The following is a 25,434-nucleotide window of genomic DNA, read 5'->3' on the forward strand; positions in this document are numbered from 1 at the left end:
AGGGTTTAGAGCTAAGCCAGGTCATCTCACGAGCAGTCCATCTGACAAACACGTGTTGAGTACTTGTGCACAGGACACCTGCTCAGAGCTGGAGACAGAGGATGAGCCCCAGTTCCTGCTGTGGGGAAAGCTATATTTTAGCTTTGGGCAAGAGTAAGGTCAATTTTGAGTAAGATGACCCTAGGGAGGGAAATGTAGCAAGAGTGAATTGCTTTTCTCTGTATTGTGAGTGGTCAGAGATCTGAGAAAACAGGGCTGCTCCTGCATTTAGTGGTTAATCCTCTGGGAGTCTTAGGAAGCCAGTAGTAATTAGATATAGTCTTTCTATTACTTAAATTGAAACAACTAATTGAATCCTTAATTAATGTCTTTAAAATGCCTTGGGATACAAAGTGCCAGAGAAGTTATTCTAAGTGCTAAATATGACTATGAAGTCCCAGGGAACAGTTCGCACCTGTGTTATCTCTAGAATACGCAGGAAGACTCATGCTGCAGGGAAAAGTTATTTCAAATGCAACTGGAAAAATTGAAGTTCAGAGTGTCTTCTCTGCCTTAGTTTTCCCCAATGTTTCCTTCTTGGCCTCTATTAAAACATTCATCCTTGATTTATTATCACCTTTGACCACGCCCTCAGTTTTTTAAGTTTTCTGGTGGGAAAAGCGTATTGAGGAGAGACGTTGCTCCGTTCTGGACATCTGTAAAATATCTAGCTCGTCAAGTGCAGGCTACAAGCAATAATGAAACTTCCCTTTCAGGGATGAATTTTCATCTTTAAAGACTTAGATGCTGTAAAAGAGCAGATAAAACCACCCTGGGGGGCAGCCAGGCCAGCAGGAAGCTCCACAAAACATTCACCTAATGTCCATGATCTAGGTCTCAGCTGCCCTTCAAGAAGCAACCAGAGCCAGGATGTCTTGAGGCAACTGTTTCCCACTTCAGAATCCTTTTCTGTCTCCTTCTCCTCACAGTGAATCAGGGAAAACATTTCTGACAGAGCACAGGAATTTAACAGCCGAAAGAATCGTTCAAAGAAGTTGCATCATTTAGAGATAGATTAAGGAGGCTTTCTCTTAAATTCCTGGGAGGTCCTCAGAAGTTTGTTTGGAAGGTCTTGGTATTCTGAAAGAGTCAGAATTTTATTAGTCATTATCTGGCTGGGTAATATATCTTAGATTCAAGAAGAGAGAGTATTTCACATCTGGGAAGTTTTTTCATGTCTTATTACACAGATGTTCACATCTGCAGACCCTTCCCTTATGTGGAATTGTTTTCCTTCCCTTTGATAAGTTTCTTGGCTCACCCTTCAAATTCATTTGCAATAGCCTAAGCCAACTTGTGACAGATGTAAGCTCTCCAGAGACCACTATTTTTTATTTTGCCCGCTTTATATTCATGTTTGAAAACATTAGTATTTATGTGAATGAATTCAGAGAATCTGTTTGGCAAAATGAATTTATTCATGTTAGTGGAGAGAAGACCACGTAACAGAATCTTTTAGAAACCTATAAATATATATATAGATTTTAAAAAGTGATTGGAAAGCTAAAAATCCAAAGAAAACCTTGCAGATTTCATTCTATAATGATTTAGCTTCCTGATGCTTGGTATGTTCCTCATTATCTCGGAGAACATCGTGATAGTTCAAAATACATGGCATATAATCAACTCCATTGTAAAAGAAAACGCAGCATAGTTTATCAGCCATGGGGATCCTCAGCCTGGCTGCATGCTGGTGAACCTGCAGAGCCTTCAAAAAGGCCAGTGCCTGGGCCTCACCCCAGAGTTCTGAATTCGCTAATCTGTTTAGGGGCCAGGCAGCAGTGCCCAGGGTCCCCAGGGCACCGACTTTGAGAATTTCACATACGCAGTAAACTGTTTTTTCTCCTATTTAACAGAGTTCTTTATCCCACCTAGAAAACTCCATCTAAAAGTAGCTGACTTTTTCTCTGGCTCAGAAGGTCAGTAGGTTCTCCACAGCCACCCTGAAGGCAGGGACTGAGTCTCACAGAGACTTTGGCGAGGCTGCCAGAGGTGTGGGCTGGCGCCATGATGTGGGCCAATGGGTGTGGGCCTAGAATAATCCCCACGTCTGCCTTATTAGAACCCTGGGCCTGGAGCCCAGAAACTTGATGGCATCCCTGCTCTGTAGTTTCTGAGTGATCGTGGTTAATTATAGAACCTTTCTGCACCTAGGAGAGTAATGCCTTCCCAGACATGTGAGAAGGCGTAAGAAGGTGCGTGAGAGCGGATTTTGTCACCTGGGTCACGCTAGGGAACTGGCGAGTTTTGTTGCAGGTGTTGTGTTCCTCTAGGGATGACCCTAAATCCTGAGCCCATCTCCTTAGTGGCCCAGGCCCAGCCCCTGCATCAGCCTGGGCTCCCAAGGGGGAGTTTGAGGACAGAGGCCCTTGAACCCCAGGTGTGCCCGCCAAAACAGGGATGGGGAAGGGGGTGTCAATGATGCTGAGACATCCCTACTTTCCCTGGGACTATCAGTGTGAGGAACACTGTCTGATTATGGAATTCACCTTAAAACACTGGCTGAAGTGAGTATTTGAACTGTTACTGCAGAATGAGGCTGTCTTCTCTTTTTTTTTGGGGGGGGGGAACAGAGTCTGGAGTGCAGTGGCGTGATCTGGGCTCACTGCAACCTCCACGTCCCAGGTTCAAGCAATTCTCATGCCTCAGCCTCCTAAGTAGTTGGGATTACAGGCGTGCACCACCATGCCCAGCTAATTTTTGTAATTTTTTTTCTTTTCTTTTCTTTTTTTTTTTTTTTTTTTTTTTTTTTAGTAGAGATGGGTTTCGCCATGTTGGCCAGGCTGGTCTGGAACTTCTGGCATCAAGTGATCTGCCTGTCTTGGCCTCCCAAAGTGCTGAGATTACAGGCGTGAGCCACCGTGCCCGGCCTGTCTTCCCATTTTGTAGACTGTTTTTCCCATCATAATAAGCCGTAGGGCTAGTGGAAGTGGGAGGCAGTGCTGAATACTGGTGACCAGCATGGACTCAAACCTCAGCTCTAGCAAGCTTTTTGGTCTTGCACAAGTTATGTCCCCCTGTGCCTCAGTTTCCTTATTGTGCAACGGGAATAATAGTATGACCTACCTTGTCCAGTTGTTGTAAGAATAAAATCAGTTAATATACTGTACATAAACCCTGGGGGCAGTGCTTGGCTTAGAGCTAAGCCAGCTAGGGGCTGGCTGCTGTCACCAGACAGGACTAACCTATACGTCCTCTTCTTTCCAACCCCCCAGTGCCTAGCCCCTCCTGTAACGGTTTTGACAACACCCTTTCAAGACCTTGCCGGGTGCCACTAGGAAAGGAGGTTTGCTTCATTGCCACTGTTCGTCTGGCAACACCACAATTCTTAAAGGCAAGTACCTGAGAGGCACCTGTGCGGAGCTGTTATGATTGAGTCACATTTTGTTACATGTAGTTAATGGTCTTTTGGGAGGGAATAAATTTCAGTGAAGTTGTCACTGGTTTTGAAAATCGAAGTGTCTGGCTTCTATGCCTGCAAACACGCCCTTTCCCCTGCCCTGTTTCTGCAAGTTGTTTTGTTTGAAGACAGCATCCCTTGCTGTTCAGCCTGCAGAGGTGCTGTTAGATAACTGTAAATCTTCCTACCTTTCACACCGGCGTTAATACCATTCAGGGCAGGCCTGAGTGAGAACCGAGTGTCGGAGTATTGGGGATTTGTCTGCCTTCTCTCGTCTGTGATTGCTTCAATGTCTACGGCATGAATGTTGAGTTAAATGAGTAATTCAGATTCAAATGAAAACCCATTTTCCACATGTTTACCACACTTCTCGATAATGGGAAGGGATGGTGTGACATTTTGGCTCCTAGGTATTTTTCCCCAGCTTGTGAAATAAATTTAGTATCAGCTAATACCGAAATTAGCTACAGATGATGAGTTTCAGTCCAACACGACTTGGAGACTCGCTCGAAATGATTTTAACTTCTGTTACCCACCATGCGTTCCTCTTGAACAAACCTAGGGTGAGCATCTGGCACGCAAGCAACTTTTTTTTTTTCCTGCTTCCAATACAGGAAATGTGCATAGTTGACGAACCTTTAGAGGAATTCACTTCAAGGCATAGCTTGGAATGGAAATTTTTATTTCTGGATCACAGGTTTGTGAAAAGAAAAACATATTTGGGTTGGGCCCTTCTCAAGTCTTGTTTGCGTGAGCCAGGCTCTCCTTGGGAGAGGTGAGTCGGCCCTGGCCCATTGAAGGAGAAAGACTGACTCGTCCCTGCCAAGGGTGGGTGGTTTCTCTCCAACTACATCTGCCGCATCGTGAATATGTTCTGTGTTTGGGTCAGATGCCTCAGCCCCGGGGCATCTTTGGGATGATCCTTACTTAGGGCCCTTCCCAGATCCCAGTAAGGCAGCAGCAAATATGAGAGAAATCTCCCATCTCATTTTTTTCAACATCCTTTGATCCTTTAGCCTAATCTTTATTTTTTCCTTTGTAACATTATTTGCAGGTGAAGAACTTCAAATCTCCCCTCCCCACCCTTTCATTTTGTATCATGCTTTGGTGTTAGGCTGACCCGATCTGTAGCTGTTTTTAATTACCCAGTAGTGATAAAGCTTATTGTTATTCTGGCCAAGTTATGCCAAGGGAAAGGAGTATCTACTGCCAAAAAAAAAAGTTGAGCCCTTTGGAAAACACAGCCTCTCTGTTTTTGACCATTGCAAAGTTATTTTTCTCGCCTTGTTCTTGAGAAATGAGGCCTCCATGTTGATCATGAAACATACAGCCCTGCTCATGGCAAGGCATGGCCACCAGGGTGAGCCCTGCAGTGTGTCTCTCTCCTCCCTGATGACAAATGCCCCTTGTCCTTGTGCAGAGCGCCTCCAATCATAGGATACCTGCCTTTTGAAGTGCTGGGAACCTCGGGCTATGACTACTACCATATCGATGACCTGGAGCTCCTGGCCAGGTGCCACCAGCACCGTGAGTACCACTGCCCAGCCCAGGCGTGGGGGCCTTGCGTTCACTCCATCGGGACCCAGACAGCAGGGCTCTGGGACTCCAGAAGTCTCTGCTCGTTACCTGGTTTCTTTTTACGGTGGGGAAGTTGGTGTTCTCTGAGATGATCTGGGGGCATGGTGGAGGCCCTCATCGGCATTTATCCCCATGTCAGGTTTTCACCTGGAATTAACTTGGCCCCAAACCCCAGCACCTTCCCACTACCATCCAGAGAGGTGCCCCGTTTAAACCTAATTAAGAAACTAAGGTGATGCAGGGATTTTTTTTTTTAAGTTATGCAATACATTTCAGAGATAAAACACCGAATTCTCATAACTGTTTTTTTCATCAGCAGATATGTATTGGTCACTAGCCCTAGGCCAGATACTGAGTAGGCTGGCATATGGGGATGATCAGTACCTGCTTGCTGTCCTGCAGGGCAGCTCTGCTGGGAAAGCCAGAAATGGGTGACTTTGTAGAATGTTGTCAGTGCATTGAAAGGGATGTACACAGCATGTTGGGGGTGCTCCAGAGGACCCTCACCACTGGCGGGGGTCAGGGAAGGCTCTTTGCCACAGAAGAGGGAAGCACATTAGCAGATACATGGGGCATAGGACTTACGATATGGGGAGTAAGAATTACAAGTTTGTCCAAGTTCTCACTTAGCAAGTGGCTTCAGGAACTAACCACTGGAAGCTGTATTTTCAGTGCCAACTCTCTAACTTTGAACAGGAACATTGATCTATTGATCTGATGTATGAATTGACCACTATCATTGTGCTTTAAAAGATGCCTCACCTTTAGTATCCATTAGAACTTTTTTTTTTTTTTTTTTTTTTTTGAGATGGATTCTCTCTCCGTCACCTAGGCTGGAGTGCAGTTGCACAATTTTGGCACATTGCAACCTTCGTCTCCCGGGTTCAAGCGATTATCCCGCCTCAGCCTCCCGAGTAGCTGGGATTACAGGCGTGTGCCACCATGCCCAGCTAATTTGTGTATTTTTGGTAGAGATACGGTTTCACCATGTTGGCCAGGCTGTTCTCAGGGTCCTGACCTCAAGTTATCTGCCCTCCTCAGCCTCCCAAAATGCTTGCATTACAGGCATGAGCCACCGTGCCTGGCCAGAACTTTCTCTTCTATGGAGAGGGAAGGAAGAATAGGCTTGAGTTCCATCTGGATCAGCTGTTAGAATTTAAAGCTAATCATTAAAACTTTAATTGTCCCTCAAAACATGGTCTAGGACCAGATGGGTAGGCATCACAGAAGTTTGCAACACTTGTAGAATCAGGCCTACTCAATCACGGTATCTATATTTACAAGATCCCCAAGTGAAGAATTACATTTAGCAGTTGAAAGGCTTCTCCATGGCTTGGGCAAGACGTCCTTGCTCTGCAGAGCCCACACCCTCAATCTGCTGCGTTTTTTTCCTCTTCAGATAATCACATTCTCCAGGTCAGTGTCCTTTCATAGCATCAGTTTCCTGGTTGAGACTTCTCTTAGCCGTTTACCTAAGGAGGTGGTAAATTCCAGGCACTATGGCAATAAAACCCCAGTTGTTCTTCCTTGGATCCATAGTCCATCTTTCTGCCCTGCTCAGGCTGATTGATACACCATCAGCATCCATTCTGCTCTGTACATCCCTAGAGAAGCCACCAGCAGACATCACTGTCGGGGGGACTCCAAGCGGCTGTGGGGAAGGAGGAAGCCTGGGGTGGAGGCATCTGTCCCTGACTCTTTATTTGAGAACTGTGTAAGCTGAACGTGAACTGCTGACTGACAGTCACGGAATCCATCCAGAGGTTGCTGGCTGGCAGGTCTGTTTTCAGGCCAATTCTGGATGCTCTCTCCTGGGCTCCTGCAGCTCCAAAGACAGCTCCATCTGCAGCAGGAAGATGGGCACCAGGCAAACCCGGGTCTCTTTTTTTATTCAACCTGCAGTTTGAAAATCTGTCTGCATCTGCCCTTATTTGAGGATCGCTTTAAGCTTCTGAGCATTTGGGAAAGTATATGGATCATTTTTCTACTGTTTAAGAATTCATGACAGTGTAACGTTATCCTGATAGTCACTTAAAATACAGGGCAACCAGGGAAATAAGCCATGTTTGGTATTGTCTTTTTGAAAGCTGAACAGTAAAAAGAAAAGATCGGTTTCATATTAACATTTGTTATATGCAGCATCTATTTTCTGCTCACAGTGATGCAGTTTGGCAAAGGGAAGTCGTGTTGCTACCGGTTTCTGACCAAAGGTCAGCAGTGGATTTGGCTGCAGACTCACTACTACATCACCTACCATCAGTGGAACTCCAAGCCCGAGTTCATCGTGTGCACACACTCGGTGGTCAGGTACCGTGCATGGGGAGGACCGTGACTCCGTCCTTGTTTCACCTTGGAGGGGCACAGGGTGGCCCCTGATGGCCGAGTCAGATCAGCAGTCACTCAGGTGTTCCTCATTTTGAGGATCAAGCCCAGGCCATCCCCTGCTGCTAACGGCACAATTCCCAGAGTTCAGCTCGCTTCCAGGCCCCACTGGCCCTGCCCTCCCAGGGCTGAGACTCCTTTCAAGCTCTCAGTCAGGCCCCTTTGAACGCCTCATGGACTCTCGCAGGCTGCCAGGATATTACTTAGTAAGTGACTGCTTCACTGACCTACTTACATATTTTCCCATCTCCATCCAACCCACACCCTTCCCTTGTCGCTGCTTTGAGCAGAAAATTTAAATTTTGCCTCTAAATAACTCAAACACATATTCCCCTTTATTTTTAATGCTTTAAAAACCCCTGTTGGCAACTGAGGCAGTGTTGGGAAAACAGCCTCGCTGCCAGTCAGCACGGGTTCCCGGTAGGTCCCTGTTGGCCTCAGGGAGCTGTGCACCCAGGGGCGGTGAGCAGGACTTCAAAGAGATGCCGCATGTCCAGGGTTTCATAGACGCCGCATTTGTAGGGTCACAGCTCCCAAGGATGAAGGAGAAAACGGTCCTCTCCCCTACTACAGAAACTTTAAGAATGTAAATTAGTTTTCAGCTGGCCTCCAGAAGAGCCTTGGAGAAGGGCAAAGAAAGAAACGTTGGAAGGACAGCATTTCTTTCTTTTTTATTTTCTTTTTTTACTTTAAGTTCTGGGATACATGTGCAAAACATGCGGGTTTGTTACATAGATTTGCCTGTGCCAGGATGGTGTGCTGTGCCTATCAACCCATCTTCTAGGTTTTAAGCCCCACATGCATTCGGTATTTCTCCTAATTCTCTCCCTCCCCTTTCCCCCACCCCCGACAGGCCCTGGTGTGGAATGTTCCCCTCCCTCTGTCCATGTATTCTCATTGTTCAACTGCCACCTATGACTGAGAAATGTGGTGTTTGGTTTTCTGTACCTGTGTCAGTTTGCTGAGGATGATGGCATCCAGCTTCATCCACATCCCTGCAAAGGACATGAACTCAGTCTTTTCTATGGCTGCATAGTATTCCATAGAATTTTTTTAAAAACTACTTCAAATTTCATATGCGTTTCTTATATACGGTCACTTGCTGCTTACTAATGGATATCTGTTCCGAGAAATGTGTTGTTAGGTGATTTTGTCCTCGTGCAAGCACTGTAGAGTGTACTCACACACACCTAGATGGTGTGGCCTACCATACACCTTGGCTGTACCACAGAGTGTATTGTTCCTAGGCTGCACACCTGAACAGCATGCTGCTGTACTAAACACTGCAGACAGTCATGGCACAGGTATAAGTATCTGTGCCTCCAAACATATCTGAACACAGAAAAGGTACAATAAAAATACAGTGTTCTCAGGGAGGGGAACATCACACACAGGGGCCTTTTTGGGGGTGGGGGAGCTAGGGAAGGGATAGCAGGGGGTGGGGGGATTGGGGAGGGGTAACATTAGGAGAAATACCTAATGTAGGTGACGGGGGATAGATGCAGCAAAACACCATGACATGTGTGTACCTATGTAACAATCCTGCATGATCTGCACATGTACCTCAGAACTTAAAGCATAATTTTAAAAATACAGTGTTCTAATCTTAGGGAAGCCTCAATACATCTTATAAGCACATGACTATATACAGGTAACAGACAGATGTAGACAGACACTACACCACACACACACACACACACACACACACACCATACATACATCAGGTCGCCAAGTCAAGCATTCTTCCTTAACATGCAGAAGAAGGGAGAAACACTAGTTTTCAGCAGCCAGTGACCCTGATGCCACTTTATCACGCTTCATGCCCTCACTCAGGCATTCGCTCTTCGATTCCCAGCCCCGCCCCCTCCGGGCACACAGCAGTACTGGTCTCTGACTCCATGGCAGCCCCCCTGTTGCCACTCAGCCTGGTCCTCTGCATGAGGGCCCCCTTCTCCCAGGGAAGGCTGGGCAGCACTGACCCCTCACTCTTCAGGCTGTGCCCTCTACCCAGCTCTTCTCTATCCTCTACCTCTCAAATCCTTGGAAGAAATGCTCAGAGAAAGGAGGGAGGGAACCAAGTGAATGAATCAGGTGGCAGGCATTCCAGAGGCTCAGGAGCCACGTTGCTTCCCAAGGTCTCTTGCCCCAGGGTCTCCACACCCAGGGCAGAGGCATCACAGGGTCACTTGGGTATCACTGTGCTGAGTCGATTTACCCACACTATTGACAAGTGGGCCTGTGGGCACATCTGCAGTCTGGATTTGGCCAGTTCTGGGTTTCTTTGAGAGGAAACTTTCTGAGAAATATAACTACTAAAAAAGTTTTCTGTCACTCTTCCATATGCACGGTCCAGACTGAACAGGTTTTAAGAAAGGCTTCTAATTATTTAAAGGCAGAAGCTTATCCTATAGACAAAAATGTATTTTTTAAAGACAATTACAATTGGAGATTTCAGAGAAGTAAAAAGAATAGTAAATGAGAGGGGAATAAAGACATCCTAGAAATAAAATGATTTTGAATGTAATATTATAAGTCACTCGGGTGGAATTTAAGGCAAAGAATGACGCTTATACCTTCCAAGAGTAACAGACTAGGCTTCTCTGTTGATTGTTGTGGGGGGCGGGTGTTATGCAGAGAACCTCGATGCACCTTGCAGTCTGTTCAGGGGGTGTCGTCCTGTCCTGGAACACCCCACTTCCACTGTGGTCTCTTCATTTCCTGCACAGTTACGCAGATGTCCGGGTGGAAAGGAGACAGGAGCTGGCTCTGGAAGACCCGTCATCCGAGGCCCTCCACTCCTCAGCACTAAAGGTATGTCCATCATGGCCAGGCAGATACAGCAAAGGTTGACTAGGAAGAAAATGCTGCCAACCAGTCTCTGAAACAAGAGTTATTTTCATCAATGGAAGGGCACATTTTAATTTCAGAAGTGTTCAAATCTGAGTGCTGGAGTGGGGAATACATCTTAGAATTGGTGAAGCTCAACTTCCAGGGTTGCTAGTGACCCCAAATCCAGAGCCTGGGGCCAGAGGCTGGTGCCACAGCCATGGTCCAGCCTTTCAAGCTGTCTGTGGCCCAACAGAAGATCTCTCACTCATGAAGGGCCACGTTGGGAGGAAGGAGAAACCACCTTTCAAGATCAGAAAGCGGTGGGTGCCCTGACGGAGCTCCCCCAGCGGCTGTGCTGTGTGGTGGTGTGTTCTGTGGTGATTCGTCACCAGCGCACGGATAGTACACAGCTGACATTGTCTATGGAAGTGTTTATTACCCAGCTCTGTCACACCATACATTATATATCACGTTGTAGAAGGGAATCCAGCTGCTAATAGGCAGGTGTTAGACACACCATACATCACAGCTGAAGAACACGCACGGCATAGTACATATCATCCAGTCAGAAATCTATCACTGAGGTTTCTGATCCTCGGGGAGTACTGGAGCCCTGTGGAAGAACATCTTCTCATAAAAATGCACATATGTATAAACACAAACACAATCTTAGGCACTGGGTTAAGAAATTCCTTTAAAGTAAAAGCTCCCAAACTATCTGTGGTGTTGAACCAGTTTGGTTTTTTAAGCTTCGCCGTCTGTCACTATCCAATGCATTTGTAAAACGCAGATTCCCGTGCATGGATTGATGTGCAGAGAAGTCAAATGGGCACCGAAGTTCCTCCATGCTTATTCTCACTTCCTGGACTAACTTCTCTGCCGACTAGGAACACACAATTCACAAACAGCCGTGGTCCGGGGACCCCACTCTAAGGAGCCTGGTCAAAGGGAGACCAGGCTCCCTAAAGCAGCGAGGTCCCTAAATTGCCATTTACCTTAGCACATCCAACCACATTTGGTTTTTCTGTTTTGCACAAAGGCCTGTAGGTCACATGTCAATCACTTCAGCCCTTCTATATGCGCAGTATCCACCCCCTTGCAGTCATGACACAAAAGACAAAACAGCCACGCAGACACACGCACGAGATTTCATACCCCAGGCCGTGGTACACAGACCAGCCCATTGACATTGCCCAGAGATGCTGGCAGCTTCCATTCTTCTAAGACTAGGTAGGAACACAGCTCAGGAGGGTAATCACTGTTTGGTTTTCTTCTTTAGCTTAAAAATTATCCCAACCTGTTTTGTTTTTTATTATTATTATTTTAGACGGAGTCTCATTATGTTGCCCAGGCTGGAGTGCAGTGGCCTGATCTCAGCTCACTGCAACCTCCACCTCCTGGATTCAAGCCATTCTCCTACCTCAGCCTCCCAAGTAGTTGGGACTAAAGGCATGCACCATCACATGCAGCTAATTTTTGTATTTTTAGTAGAGACAGAGTTTTACCATGTTGGCCAGGCTGGTCTTGAACTTCTGACCTCAAATGATCTGCCCGCCTTGGCCTCCCAAAGAGCTGGGATTACAGGCATGAGCCACTGCACCTGGTCCCAACCTGTTTTCATGTGTCCATAACAGCTAAGCCACAGAGGATGGAAAACCGGCCCCTCGGTGTCAGACTGTCACAGCTGCTTCCTTGTCACACTGTATTTGAGGCAGAGACATCCGGGGAACCAGGGTCAGTCAGGAGCAAGAGGTCGAAAGACAGGCGACCCCTGGCCCTCACCGGTTCTCCACTCCAGGGGACACTGAGGCTGCAGAGGATGAGTAACAGGAGGCAGCCTGGGATGAGCCCAGGAAGGTCCAAAGACACCTGTCCCACTGATGAGTTTAGAATCCACTGCCAGTGGCAACCTTATTTCTAGAACCTCTTTCCCTCTTCTTGGAAAGCCAAGATGCTGGGTGGTGAGGTGACAACTGTTGAGGAAAAAATAAAATGCAAAGTCAGTTACGAAAGGTAAACAATAAAAACAAAAGGCCAGAACTAGCAGCTGCAAGCCTCTCTGGGCCTCTGGGTTACCCCTGTGGATACGCTCTCCCCTAGCGTCTTTGGAGTCATTCCCAAACAGCTGTTGTATTTGTCTCAGCAGCTTCTGAGGTTGTCAACATATCTAGAACTAAGGTCACACCCACTGATTCTTTCCTCCTGATGCTGACATGAGGACTGTTGGACGTGTGTGTTTCAGGACAAGGGCTCCAGCCTGGAACCTCGGCAGCACTTTGGCGCACTCGATGTGGGCGCCTCGGGCCTTAACACCAGTCATTCGCCATCGGCGTCCTCAAGAAGTTCCCACAAATCCTCACATACAGCCATGTCAGAACCCACCTGTGAGTGCGACTCCATGGATGGGGAGTGGGATGAGGGACCCCATCAGCCCCATAGAGGGTCCCAGGCTGGAGCGGAATCAGGGCAGTCTGTGCCTCCGACAGAGGTTACCGTGCGATGTATACTCCTCCTCTCCTTTCCCAGACTTCCTCCCTTCTGATCACCTCTCCACACTCTGCTATCTGTTCAGAGCCAAACAAAGACATTGAGTGGGTGGCACGTAGATCTGATCCCTTGGCTGCTTTTAGTAATTCTGGGGAGGCGTCTGATCAGGCAGCTCATTGGACCAAGCAGCAGAAGTAAAGTTTAGGGAGTGTTTGTGGTGTCTCCTGCCTGCTCCCAGGCTGGGCTTCTGGGGTCAGCTCAGCCCTGCGTGGTGGACTTCCTCATCAGAGGTCGCAGCTAAGCTCTTGTGTTGTGCACGCCGCGGTCATGGTTGTCGGATGAGTACATGCTAAGTACACGTAAGTCAGGAATTTCATTCGTTGCTTTGTTACAGCCACTCCAACCAAGCTGATGGCTGAGGCCAGCACCGCGGCGTTGCCAAGACCGGCCACCCTGCCCCAAGAGTTACCTGTCCCTGGGCTCAGCCAGGCAGCCACCATGCCGGTAAGTGTGTGACCCCAAACTCCTCCACAGGAGTATGCTGCAATGTGGTGGGGGCTGCAGAGCCACGGGTAGTGTGCTGCCTCTCCCCAGAGAATCCGTTTCACTTAGGGATTGAGAGTGTAGGGTGGCAGATGGGGGTGGGAAGTTAAGTAATTTAATTGGCAACTAATTTTAAACATTTGCATGACAAAATTAACATGGATGCATATCCGTAGAATACAAAATCCGAGTGAATTTTAAGGATAAAAGGCAAAGCTGCAAACCTGGGGTCACACCATCATATCCCCAGAGCTTCTGGGGCTACACAATTAAGATTCTTCCGTTTTGAATCCCCTTTCATGCCAGTGAAAATGTTTGAGCAGCTCAGTGTCAACAAAGATGTACCTCTGCGCATACCAGATAGTGTCCCCAATATATGCCAGATCCTTCCAGAACATCGGCTGCATGGCCCTGAGAAAGCACACTGGCTGTGTATGAAGTCACTGGCATGCACTGCTCTGGTCATCTATTGCCAGGTAGCAAACTACACCTACCTTAGTGGCCTAAGACAACCACGTCTATCAAGTTCATGGAGTCTGGGTCAGAAATTCAGAAAGGGCATCATGGGGATGGCACTTCTCTACCCCTTGGTGTCAGGGGTCTCATGGACCTAGGCTAGAGAACTCACACCCCAGATCGTGTCTGCACTTGCATGTCCGGCACCAGGGCTGGGATCAGCGGAGGCCATCCGTCACTGACTTGCACGGGCCTCTCCAGCCTTAGGCTTCTCCTGGCATGGCGGTGGGATTCCAGATTCCAAGAGGAAACACCCGGAGAGCTGGGCAGGAGCTATGCAGCCTTCTGTGACCTAGCCATGGAAGTCACATAGTGTCACCACTGCCATACCTCTTGGTCAAAGCAGTCCTGAGCTCACCCATCAAGAGGGATATAGACCCCTACTTGTAGATGGGAGAAGTGCTTAGGAATTTTAGGGGCCACCTCCACACCCACCCCCCCACACTTCACTGTCACTTTGGAGATGGAGTGAACGTGCCACCTTCCTGCTTGCTGTCTCCATAAAGGCTATGCACACCCTGCTTGAGAAGCTTGGGTGACACATTTTATTTGCAAGTAGAACATGACAAAGACCACTTACTTTCTCTCCAGCCCCCTCCAGATGCGCTTGCAAGCTGTGCCTGCCATTCTTCCAGACTCTTGCCTGTCCAGTGTGACTCATTCTGCCAACGACAGAGCCCCAGAGTGCTTCTGTCTCCTCCCAGCTGTGCAGGGAAACAGGGCCCAGAATAGCTTCTGGTTCAGCCCTGTGCCTGGGACTTCTCACTGAAACAAGTTCTCCTGGTGTCATTTCCTCCCAGTGCTGTCCTGGGTGACACTTCCATTTGAGCTGCTTTTTTGTATAGGCCCTAGCAACTAGGGGCCGCCGTGTTTGAATAACTTCAGACGAGTCCTTTCACTGTTCTTTAAAAAAAAAAAAAAAAAAAAAAAATCCACTAGCCCTTGAAGCAGAGTATTTCATTTCTTGTTCTCATACATTTTCTCCCCACCCACCCGAGCGATCAGGGAACACAGATGTGACTCAGCTCACTTTCCAGGAGTCTCTCAAACGGTTCTGGGCAGAGGCTGCTGAAATTGCCCCAGTCCTCACTGCCTGGACGAGTTCATGGACAGACACGAATGGCATGTCTGCCCATCTGCATTAGCACTGAGCAGAAAAGATACAGGCACACAAGCCAGCTCATGGTAGCAGTCCACCCACACTGTCCTTGATGACACCACTAAGAATTAATCCATATGGGAGAAGAGCAACCAAATCCACCCAAGGCAGAGTCCAGGACAGTAGGCAAGGGAAGGGAAGCGAAGCTGAGCTGCCAAGCTTGGGCAGGTAGCAGGGCTTGGCAGAGCACACAGTGGTGGGGCGGAAGCCTGCACCAGCCCTGCGGGAGCTCTGCCCACGTGCCCTGCGTGGGAAGCAGTGCAGCCAGGAATCAGATACCTATACTTTCTAGAAGTCTTGACTTTCAGCTGTCCACCCCAGTGTGGAAGGCAGAGAACCCACCGGACCAAGAGACCACATCCCTGCCCGCTGGAACGGCAGAAGCAGTGGTAGCAAAGCCCCTTTCTCTCCCACAGGCTCCCCTGCCTTCCCCATCATCCTGCGACCTCGCACAGCAGCTCCTGCCTCAGACCATTCTGCAGAGCCCACCTGCTCCCATGGCACAGGTAAGTCTGGGACCCGGAAACAGAGGGTAACCCCTCTCAGTCCAGAAGCACGCCGTGTGCTGTGCTGATGTGTCATGCATACTTAGGTCCCAACCAAGGCCCCGACGTGGGGGAACGTCCCTCCCAATGTACACGTGGCGTTATGTCGAGCCATGAGGGTCCCCCACACCCACCCTCTCATCTCCAGATACAGACTCCAAGTTCTTTCTCCAGTGTCTGGGCTTTTCTTTTTTTTCCTTTTTAATTTCAATAGTTGGGGGGAACAGCTGGTGTTTAGTTACATGCATAAGTTCTTTAGAGGTGATGGCTGAGATTTTGTGTACCTGTTACTCGAGTGGTGTTAACTATACCCAATATGTAGTACTCTGTGTCTCACACGCCTCCCACTCTTCCCCCCACTAGACCCAAAGTCCATTCTTCTTCTTTTTTTTTTTTTTTGAGACATTGTCTTGCTCTGTCGCCACGCTGGAGTGAGGTGGCACAATCTCAGCTCACTGCAACCTCCGCCTCGCAAGTTCAAGCAATTCTCCTGCCTCAGCCTCCCGAATAGCTGGGACTACAGGCATGTGCCACCAGGCCCAGCTCATTTTTGTATTTTTAGTAGAGACGAGGTTTCACCATGTTGTCCAGGATGTTAATCTCTTGACCTCATGATCCGCCTGCCTCAGCCTCCCAAAGGGCTGGGATTACAGGCGTGAGCCACTGCGCCCGGCCCATTATTTTATTCTTATGCCTTTGTGTCCTCATAGTTTAGCTCCCACTTGTAATGGAAAACACATGGCATTTGGTTTTCTATTTCTGAGTTGCTTCACTTAGAATAATGACCTCCAGCTCCATCCAAGTTGCTGCCAAAGTTCAGTGTCTGTTTTTTAATTGTTTTAAGAGTCTCTGTTCATCTCATTGCCACTCTTCCACATTCCTCTTGTTCTTTATGACTCCAAATTGGCGAAAGTATTTTAGAAAAGGTCTGAATTGGGCTGCATGTCATAGATTGAAAGGATCTAAAAGCCGTAAGTCCAGCACTATAAATACCACATTTGTTTTTAAAAAAAAAAAGAAAGAAAGAAAGAAAAGAAAGGGATTACGGCTTTGCTGAGTAATTCCTTCCTTGTTTCAACAACATTCGGTGAGTTACTATTTGGGTCAGTCAGTGAGCGAGGTGTTAGGGATGTAAAGCTGTAACTCAGCCCTTGCTTTTAGTACTCTGAGCTAAAGGGAGAGACAGGCATATAAACAGAGACACCGCCGTGGCAGGGCATGCATTTTTATAGAACCGTTAAGGAAATATTCTGCCCAGGGAAGTCTGACGTGGCTTCCTGGAGGAGGCGACACTTGAGTTGGCCCTGGAAAGGTGGGTAGGAGGTTGCCAGATGGTGCAGCAGGGGGACAGCAGGGAACAGGGGCCCAGGCGTGTGCTTCGGCAGGGAATTATGAACGCGGGGAGTTAGGTGCCCTGCCCAGGCCTGAGCTCTGACTTCAGTTCCCTCATAAGAGATTTAGCTCTGCCCAGACCCTGGCCACCGCCAGAGCTGGGTCTCAGAGGGCAGTTCAGCAGCAGGTGCCACCAGGTGCACCCTTTTCAGGGTGGCCCTCTCTGTCTTGGCACACAGCTGTCACCACTGATGAAACTATTTTGGAACATATGCCCTCTTAGTGGGGGTCTCTCATGAATTCCTGGAGTAAGACACAAGCTAACACATGCTGCTTGCCAGAGTCAGGCTTGAGGAGTGGTGTAAAGCTACCCTTCTGGAATCTACTCATTAAAACTGCCTATATTCACCCTCATTAGGCCAAGAAAAAACCTGAATAATGTTTTTCTCTTTAAATTTCCAAGGCATATTTGGTATGAAATTAGTAACTTTTTAATCCAAAGGGGCATAAAATGAAAATTTCTTTAACTTCTAGGTCTTGCATTGTAAAGAATGTCTACATTCATAAGACACAATGGTGTGATGAAGTCCCTTTTCGAATTCTAATTTTTCATTTATTGAACTTGTTAGTCTGACAGATGTACTATACTTAATAATAACTACATTTGTTTTTTGAGACGGAGTTTTACTCTTGTTGCCCAGGCTGGAGTGCAATGGCACCATCTCGGCTCACTGCAACCTCTGCAATTCTTCTGCCTCAGTAACTGGGATTACAGGAATGCACCACTATGCCTGGCTAATTTTGTATTTTTGGTAGCGACAGGGTTTCGCCATGTTGGTCAGGCTGGTGTTGAACTCCTGACCTCAGATGATCCGCAAAACTTGGTCTCCCAAAATGCTGGGACTACATGTGTGAGCAACTGCGCCAGGCCAGTAACTATATTCTTTAAGACATCCCTGCATAATACTGACTTTCCAAGTCACACAGTTCTTCCCATACCCACTTCATGTGAAATGAGATTCTAGGATTTTCCTCTTGTTCCCCCTACCCTTCAGGGAAAGGAGAAAAAATGAAATCCAAAATCTGGGTAATTGGTGGTTTGCCAAAAAGCTCTTTCTTCATACTGTGGTTCTAAAATGTCTTTAGAGTAGATCTCTTTGTTAAAAACATCACCATCAAGAAGGTAAGGAGGGCCAAATGATGGGTTGTCTGGAAGGCCTTGAAAAAATCAGAGTAACATGAGAGGCAGCTACCACTTCCTAATCCAGCCCCTCGACGCTCCCTTTCCAAGCCAACTGAGCACCACAAGCCACCTCCACTGCAGGTGGAAGGGCAACCCTGAGTTTCCTGACTTTGTAGAACCTGCCAGAGAAGCTTTTGTGTTTCATTAAATACTTGCTATATCTCGTTTGCTTTCTCCATTGAATTCTTTTTCAAAATCCTAGCAGAGTGGATTGATTAGTCACAATCTGACTGGAATTTTTGTGAGTCTGGGATAGCTCAGATATTTTCATTTTTTTATTTTATTATTTTTATAATAAAATATTTATTTATTTATTTTTGAGATGGAGTCTGACTCTGTCACCCAGGCTGGAGTGCAATGGCACAATCTCGGCTCACTACAACCTCCACCTTCCGGGTACAAGCAGTTCTCCCTGCCTCAGCCCCCTGAGTGGCTGGGATTACAGGTGCCCACCACCATGCCCAGCTAATTTTTGTATTTTTAGTAGTGATGGGGTTTCGCCATGTTGACCAGGCTAGTCTTGAACTCCTGATTTCAGGTTATTCGCCTACCTGGGCCTCCCAAAGTGCTGGGATTACAGGCATGAGCCACCATGCTCAGCCCAACGCAGGTATGTTTAAATGCATGGGTAGTAACAGAACCTTCCGTTTAAAGGAACTCTGAGGTCAAAGCCATTCTGGTCTAGGTGGGAGTGTCTTTCGGGCAAAACCTCTTGGCCTCACTCAGCTCTCAAGACGGGATTTACATTTTGGTGCTGCCATCATCTCGCTGTGTGACTTCCAGCAGAGTGCAGCCTCTTGGGCTGGCATGGGCTCATGGTGAAGAAGTACAACATGCGTACCTGTGCTGGGGCAGCAACTGGCACCCGAGGGGCTCTGCAAATGTCAGCACCTGTTGTTCTTATTCTAACTGGTTCTTTTTAATTATTATTTTGTTGCTTCAATGCTGTGCTTTCAGTTATTTCATCCTATCTGTTTCTCAACTTGCCTGGTCTCCTTGCTGCTCCATGTATGGGAGGTCAAAGGGCAGAGGAAAAGGGAGAAGCTCCAGGGGCATTTGAAAAGACAGCGGGCAGGAAGCAGACCAGGGAGATTGTGGAGCTGAGACTGAGGGAGTGGAGGCTAAGTTATGGTAAAAAGGGAGAAAGAGAAAAAATGAATCTAGCAAACTAATCTGCCTCAAGAAATGGGAGCCATAGCCCCAAAGAGCCCAGAGCAGGGGCTACAGGCCCCTCCTCCCACCCCTCCCACACAGCATTTCCTGCAAGCAGAGGAGCCTTTGTTGAGAGAGACGGGGGACAGGAGGCAGAGACCACCTGCAAGTTTCCTAACACCAGCTTCCCTCCCCAGAAAGGAATAAAAGTCCAAAGGTAGGGGAGACCCAAAACAATCACCCTGTCTTTACCCCAAGAGTCACACTGGAGAGGGAGACCCTTGGGGCAAAGACTGGGTGATTGTTTTGTTTTTTGCACAGATTTCTGAGACGTGATTAGTATTAAGTAAGCCTGGATAGGGCAGGGTGAGGGGAACAAGGCCTTGATGGTCCCTTGTTGGTTGATTTGGAGAGAGCCAGGATCAGATTTAGGGTAATGACAGGCCCCAAAAATGCCTGTGAAGTTCACATACAAACGGCTATGCACTAAATGGGGCGGGGCAAGTTCACATACAAACTGCTATGCACTAAATGAGGTGCGGGGGCGGGGGCGGGGGAGACACAGTACTCTCTGATGCCCTGCTTTTGCTCCAAACCATTTGTTCCTCTATCCACATTTGGAATATCAGTTTCTAAACACTGCTTACAAAATCCCGTCCTGATTCTGTGGCCCTCCCAGACTGCAGAGTGGTAAGTCAGGTCTGCAGATTCAGGTGAGCCTGCTGTCAGGTGGCACCTGAGAAAGACTGGCACGAGGGTCCCGGGATGCCCAGGCCTCATCTGCAGCCCCTGCTCACTGCCCAGGACCCAGCCGTGGGCTCCTTAGGGACGCTGAAAAGGACAGCTAAGGGACGGGAAATGAAGTGTCCAGACTGAGCAGCAGCAAGATCTGCCTGCAAGGCTGAAATAACTCTTTCATCTGGTTATGTTTTTCAACTCTGCCTTGAAGTTTTCGGCACAGTTCAGCATGTTCCAGACCATCAAAGACCAGCTGGAGCAGCGGACGCGGATCCTGCAGGCCAATATCCGGTGGCAGCAGGAAGAGCTCCACAAGATCCAGGAGCAGCTCTGCCTGGTCCAGGACTCCAACGTCCAGGTGATCCCCTTCCCAGGCCGGCCTCTGTCCCCGCTGCCATGTGGGAAGGGGTCCTGCCACCATTTCTGGGCAGGCAAGACTTCCTTCCAACCCCTGGGCACTGCCCTGCCAAGCCCCATTTGCTTATGAAGCATATTGCAGTCTCCGCAAAAGACAAGGAACAAATCCTGGTCCTCATCCCCGCCTCCGCACCACACATGAAACTCCCCTGATGTCCTCCTCCCTCGCCCCTCACTCTGGCAGGCACATCTGCCTGCTGCCTCCGTCAGCATTTGCACTTGTGCACTTGGCGTTGGATGGCACCGCGTGGATGCCTGCCTCCGTCCTGGGTGGCACCTCCCTGCACCTCTGTAACTCTGCTTTCCTAGCACCCAGCCCAGGCTGCCATCAGAAGGAGATGGAAGCAGCTCTGGTGTTTCTCATCCAATACATGCATGGAGGGAGATGTGGGAATGATGATATCTGTACCACAGCCTACTGGAGGCTGCAGAGGGCGCCCAGGTGGCCCTCATTTGTGGTGTGCTAGCAGGGAGACTCTGCAAGCCCCAGCAGCAGCTCTCACTGTTACCCCTAGATATTAGAACTGTTTGGAGCGGTCTTGTTTTGGTTTGTTTTGTTTTGTTTTTTTGAGGAAAACCTTTATATATTGGATCTCTTTTAACAATATATGATATTTTATTTATATTGGTCCAGGACCGTGTATCTTCAGAAGTGCATGATTTTGAGCCAGACTTTGGTTGTAAATGTAACTCTAGCTAACCTTGGCATCCGCCCTAGGAGCACTAAGCATTTGCAGACCCTTAGAAGGGACAGAAAGAAGCAGAAATTACATCTCTGCTGGAGCACTGTCCCTGCTGCTTCCCCCATCACGATCCACCCAGACCCTCCCCCGGCCACAAGCTCCTGAAGTGCAGTCACACCTACCACAGGTGACAGGTGGGCTCTGTCAGGGTACAGTGCCATGAGCCAGTGCACACTAAGATTAACATACAGTGGCACAGGGGGCTCAGGCAGATGCTCGTTTGGCCATCTTACCTCCCTGAGGTCCCAGCAGCTTCGCCTGACCCTCAGGGGCACTCCTGGTGGCTTTTTAGATGCTCACTGTCCCTCCCCTTCCTTCCCCTGCATGGACCTCTCAGAGGTGGCTGCTCACCTTAAAGAGAAGAGCCCCAGCCTAGACAGGCCACCTCCCTATCCGCTCCCCTCAAGACACGGCATGTGCACCTTGAGCAGGCTTCGCTCAGACAGCCTGGGCCACGCCAGAGCCCTGCTGCTCCCCTACCTCCTCAGTCCACCCTTCAGTTGACCAGGAGAAGGCACGGCCTTCTCGTGAAAACAAATGGAGTCACCAAGCTGTGATTCCACCTTTTACCAGAATAGGTAAAAAGTGGCTTTTTACTTGCACCTTCCCAGCTGTAATATTTTTCTCGCTTATCCAGGGCCTGATTGGGAGCCCAACACTTGCCTGACTCCAATTACTTTAATGGAATTTTTACACTAACAGGAAGGGGGAAATCAAGCCAGAAACTGCTAAAAGTGAGGTAGGCGTATGAACATCCCCCTCAGTGCCTGGAGTTTTTCTACTTCCTGCCTTTTCAACATTAAGGCTGAATTTTAAAATAACAGGCAGCAAAGTTATCGCTTTTACTCCTGTTATAATGAAGTATTTTTCTGCCTGTGACCACTGCCTTTGGTTAACCGCAAAGTACCTACACCAAAGTGCACCGAGGGATGTTCTGAGCAGGCCAGCGTGGGAATCACGCGCTCTGGTGCCTTTCTGCCCTGTGTTCATTCCTGAGGCCTTATCTTTGCAGTGGAATTTTCCAGAGATCATGGAAATCCACAGATAGTCAAGACAGAGGACATTTCCTCAAGGAGTCTGACTTCTTGATTTTTTTTTTTTTTTTGTAAGACTTAAAGAAATATGTTCCAAAATGTGGTATTTGTTTTAACTAAACTCTGTGATTCAAGTGTGAAGAATAAGCAAGTACAAATGACTCCAGCCCCCACCAAAAGTAGAGGGATAGATAAGAATGACAAAACCTTGATGATTTTTGAAGCCTAATGATAATGCCAAAGTTTCATTATATTACTCGTCTATATTATATCCTTCTAAAATGTCCTGTAATGACAAGTATTTGTAGAAGTAAGCAGATAACACTAATGAAAAATCACCCCTGAGTGTAGGATTGGTTTGTTCTTGAAAATTAGAAGTTGCTGGTTTTCTCTGATAATTTTTCCAACTTGGAGAACTTTTTTTTTTTTACGTTTTCTATAAAGTTGACCTCAGAGCCCTTCTAAGATGCCAGCTCCTTAAGTCGTAAAATTCTACTTTACCGTTGATAAACAGAAGTATGGATGTGCCCAGGAGCAAACCAGGAACCAGTCCCCCACCCAGTGGCCTTTATCTCAACCTCAGTGGATTTGTGATGTTTTACTTCATTGGTTCAAAGCTTTCATCAAGGCTATACGTGCCTGTGATGCTTACTATTTTTTTTTCCAAAAAAGGTTGGGTTATGACGAAGAAGTCCTATAGGGCTGTCGGTGTTTGTACCTGGATGGGGTCCAGAGTGGGGCTAAACAGGCAAGAGCTGTTGTGCTGAAAGGCCCATCTCCCCCTCCAAGGCGGACTCTTGCTCTTTTTGACCGCATGTGCGCCCTCTGCTGGCTGCTTGAAGGAACGCCTAGAAAGACACCTGTAGAAATGCCAAATGTGTTCTTCAACAGGTTCATCCATCATCTATCCATCCTTCCTTTCATCCAGCCATCATCCACCTATCCTTCTATCCATTTGGCCATTATCTATCCATCCTTCCATCCAGCTACCATCTATCCATCCTTTCTTCCAGCCACTCTTCCTTCTATCCATCCTTCTGCCCATCCTCTCTTCCTTCCATCTATCCTTTAATCTGTTCATCCATTTATCTGACAAACGCCCATTATTTACCAGGCATATGGTTAAGCACTTTGAGGATACAGAAAAATAAACAGGACAGGGTTTCTACCATCAAAGGATATGTATCAGTGGGACACAGAAGCACACCTGTCTGTTACATAAATACACTAGCAGACATCCTGTGCCCTTCTCTGAGTGAAAGCCTCATTCATATGTTTATTCATTCACACATGCATTTATTCCATTCTTTCATCAAATGGTTTTTACATGCCCCAAGAAGCAACAGAGGAAAAAGCTCCTTTTTGATTTTGAATGTTGTTGTTATCTGACATTCATTCAGTACTTACTATATCTTGGGTAATTTACGTGCATTAACTTCATTTAGTCCTTAATAAGGTATGTGCTCTTAATGTCACTGTTTTATTAATGAGGAAACTAAGGCTTTGAAAAGTTATTAAAATTGCCCAAGGCCATACTACTAGTAAATGGCAGGGTGGGAATTTGAGCTAAGGTAGGTCTGCTTTAAGGTACATTATACTGCCTGCCATCAGTAAAGGTTGCATTTATTCGAACTCCAATCAAAAGGTAAATTGTATCCTACCAGAAAAACGCATGGTAACCAGGATTGACTACTAGGCTTTTGCTGAAGTGATGAAGTATATGTTCCCCTATGTGCTATAAACAAGCCATATTATAATAGGGAGCTGGGATTGCATGAAACAGGAATCCTTAAAATGTGTAAAATCATGGATACCCTGAAAATTCTTCTTAATTTCGAAAGTGACAAGGAGTCCTCACTTCAAAACTGCAGGCTTCTCTATGGTGGGTGGGTATGAAAGAAGTTTGGGGAGGCCCCATGGGGTGGTGGGGAGGCCCCATGGGGTGGTAGGAAGACCAGAACCCAGCTGCAGCTCAGACACCTGCCCATCTCGGGCCTCTGGTAAGTGGCTCAGCCCCACCCATGAAGCAGACATGTGAGCTAACCGATCCGTAAGTCTCCCCAGTGTGGCTGGGTGGCGTGTTCTTCGCCTGCCTCCCCACACCTGTGCTGACATTTGGCAGATGTCAGCCTGTCAGTCCCGTGCTGCATATGAGGTGGGACTGCACTGCTGGGAGCCAGAGAGCCTTCCCCCTAAAGAACTCCAGGCTAAGGGCCTGGGTAGACTGGAACACTGCATGTCGAGAATCATGATAGACACAATGCCATCTGATGTTTGCAGTACCCAAGAGGTACTTTGGTTAAAAGAGCCAGTTTCGGGTCTTTCGTTAAATTATTAAAGTTACTGAAGTTGTCTTTCTTAAAACTTTAGAGTCAGCTGATATCGATTCTATTTTATTTATGAATCTACTGATTTGGTCTAAAAAAACAGCAGTGCTTTCACTGGATTTGTATTTATGCTCAGTTAGTTGATAAGTTGATTGTGAATAAGCAACATTATCTACCAAAGCTATTATTTACACATTTAATTTATCTGAATCTTTCAAACATTTTATGTACCTATCAAGGCGGACTTATAAACCTAAGAAGTAAAATCTTTCTAAGCACCTAAACAACTGTTTTATTTTTATTTATTTATTTATTCATTCATTTTTTGAGACAGAGTCTCACTCTGTTGCCCAGGCTGGAGTGCAGTGGCATGATCTCGGCTCACTGCAACCCACAGGTTCAAGCAACTCTCCTGCCTCAGCCCCCTGAGTAACTGGGATTACAGGCATGCACCACCATACTCAGCTAACTTTTTTATTTTTAGTAGAGATGGGGATTCACCAAATTGGCCGGGCTAGTCTTGAGCTCCTGGCCTCAAGTGATCTCCCTGCCTTGGCCTCCCAAAGTGCTGTAATACAGGCATTAGCCACAGCACCCAGCATAAACAACTGTTTTAAATCAAATATACCAAACTTATTTGAACAAAATCAGGATTCTCAAGAGCACCTAAAATTATCTTAAACCTTTCCAATTAAAACCACCAAGCTAATATATCATAGCCTCTTAAATGTCTCTGAGACATCTTAGGTAACAAAACACATAGAGGTGATCATGATGATTATAAAACTTGAACATAATTTTAAAGTGCATTGACTTGATTTTATGCAATCATATCACACTTATTGGCCTGCCTGGGAATGTGGTCCTCTAATTAATGGCAGAGATCTGCCATCTCAGCTGACAGCACTGGGTGGAAGATTCTCAACAGCAGGGTGGGTACAGACACTAGTCACTGGTCAGAGATTCAAGG

The 25,434-nt window shown here is 47.3% G+C and overlaps 1 protein-coding gene across 4 annotated transcripts in view; it reads left to right on the plus strand.

Moving 5' to 3' along the window:
- Nucleotides 1-25,434, plus strand: part of NPAS2 (neuronal PAS domain protein 2) — a 171,921-nt gene that overhangs the window by 135,330 nt on the left and 11,157 nt on the right. For all 4 annotated transcript variants that reach the window (XM_074404234.1, XM_010348623.3, XM_074404230.1 and 1 more), the window contains 9 exons: nt 3,255-3,373; nt 4,054-4,136; nt 4,860-4,966; nt 7,177-7,324; nt 10,126-10,210; nt 12,471-12,612; nt 13,110-13,219; nt 15,350-15,439; nt 20,155-20,301. In XM_074404234.1, coding sequence (XP_074260335.1) covers nt 3,255-3,373; nt 4,054-4,136; nt 4,860-4,966; nt 7,177-7,324; nt 10,126-10,210; nt 12,471-12,612; nt 13,110-13,219; nt 15,350-15,439; nt 20,155-20,301 — 1,031 coding nt within the window. The remainder of the gene's footprint in view (nt 1-3,254; nt 3,374-4,053; nt 4,137-4,859; nt 4,967-7,176; nt 7,325-10,125; nt 10,211-12,470; nt 12,613-13,109; nt 13,220-15,349; nt 15,440-20,154; nt 20,302-25,434) is intronic.

The sequence above is a fragment of the Saimiri boliviensis genome, chromosome 1 (genome assembly GCF_048565385.1).
Source record: "Saimiri boliviensis isolate mSaiBol1 chromosome 1, mSaiBol1.pri, whole genome shotgun sequence".
Classification (NCBI taxonomy): Eukaryota; Metazoa; Chordata; class Mammalia; order Primates; family Cebidae; genus Saimiri; species Saimiri boliviensis.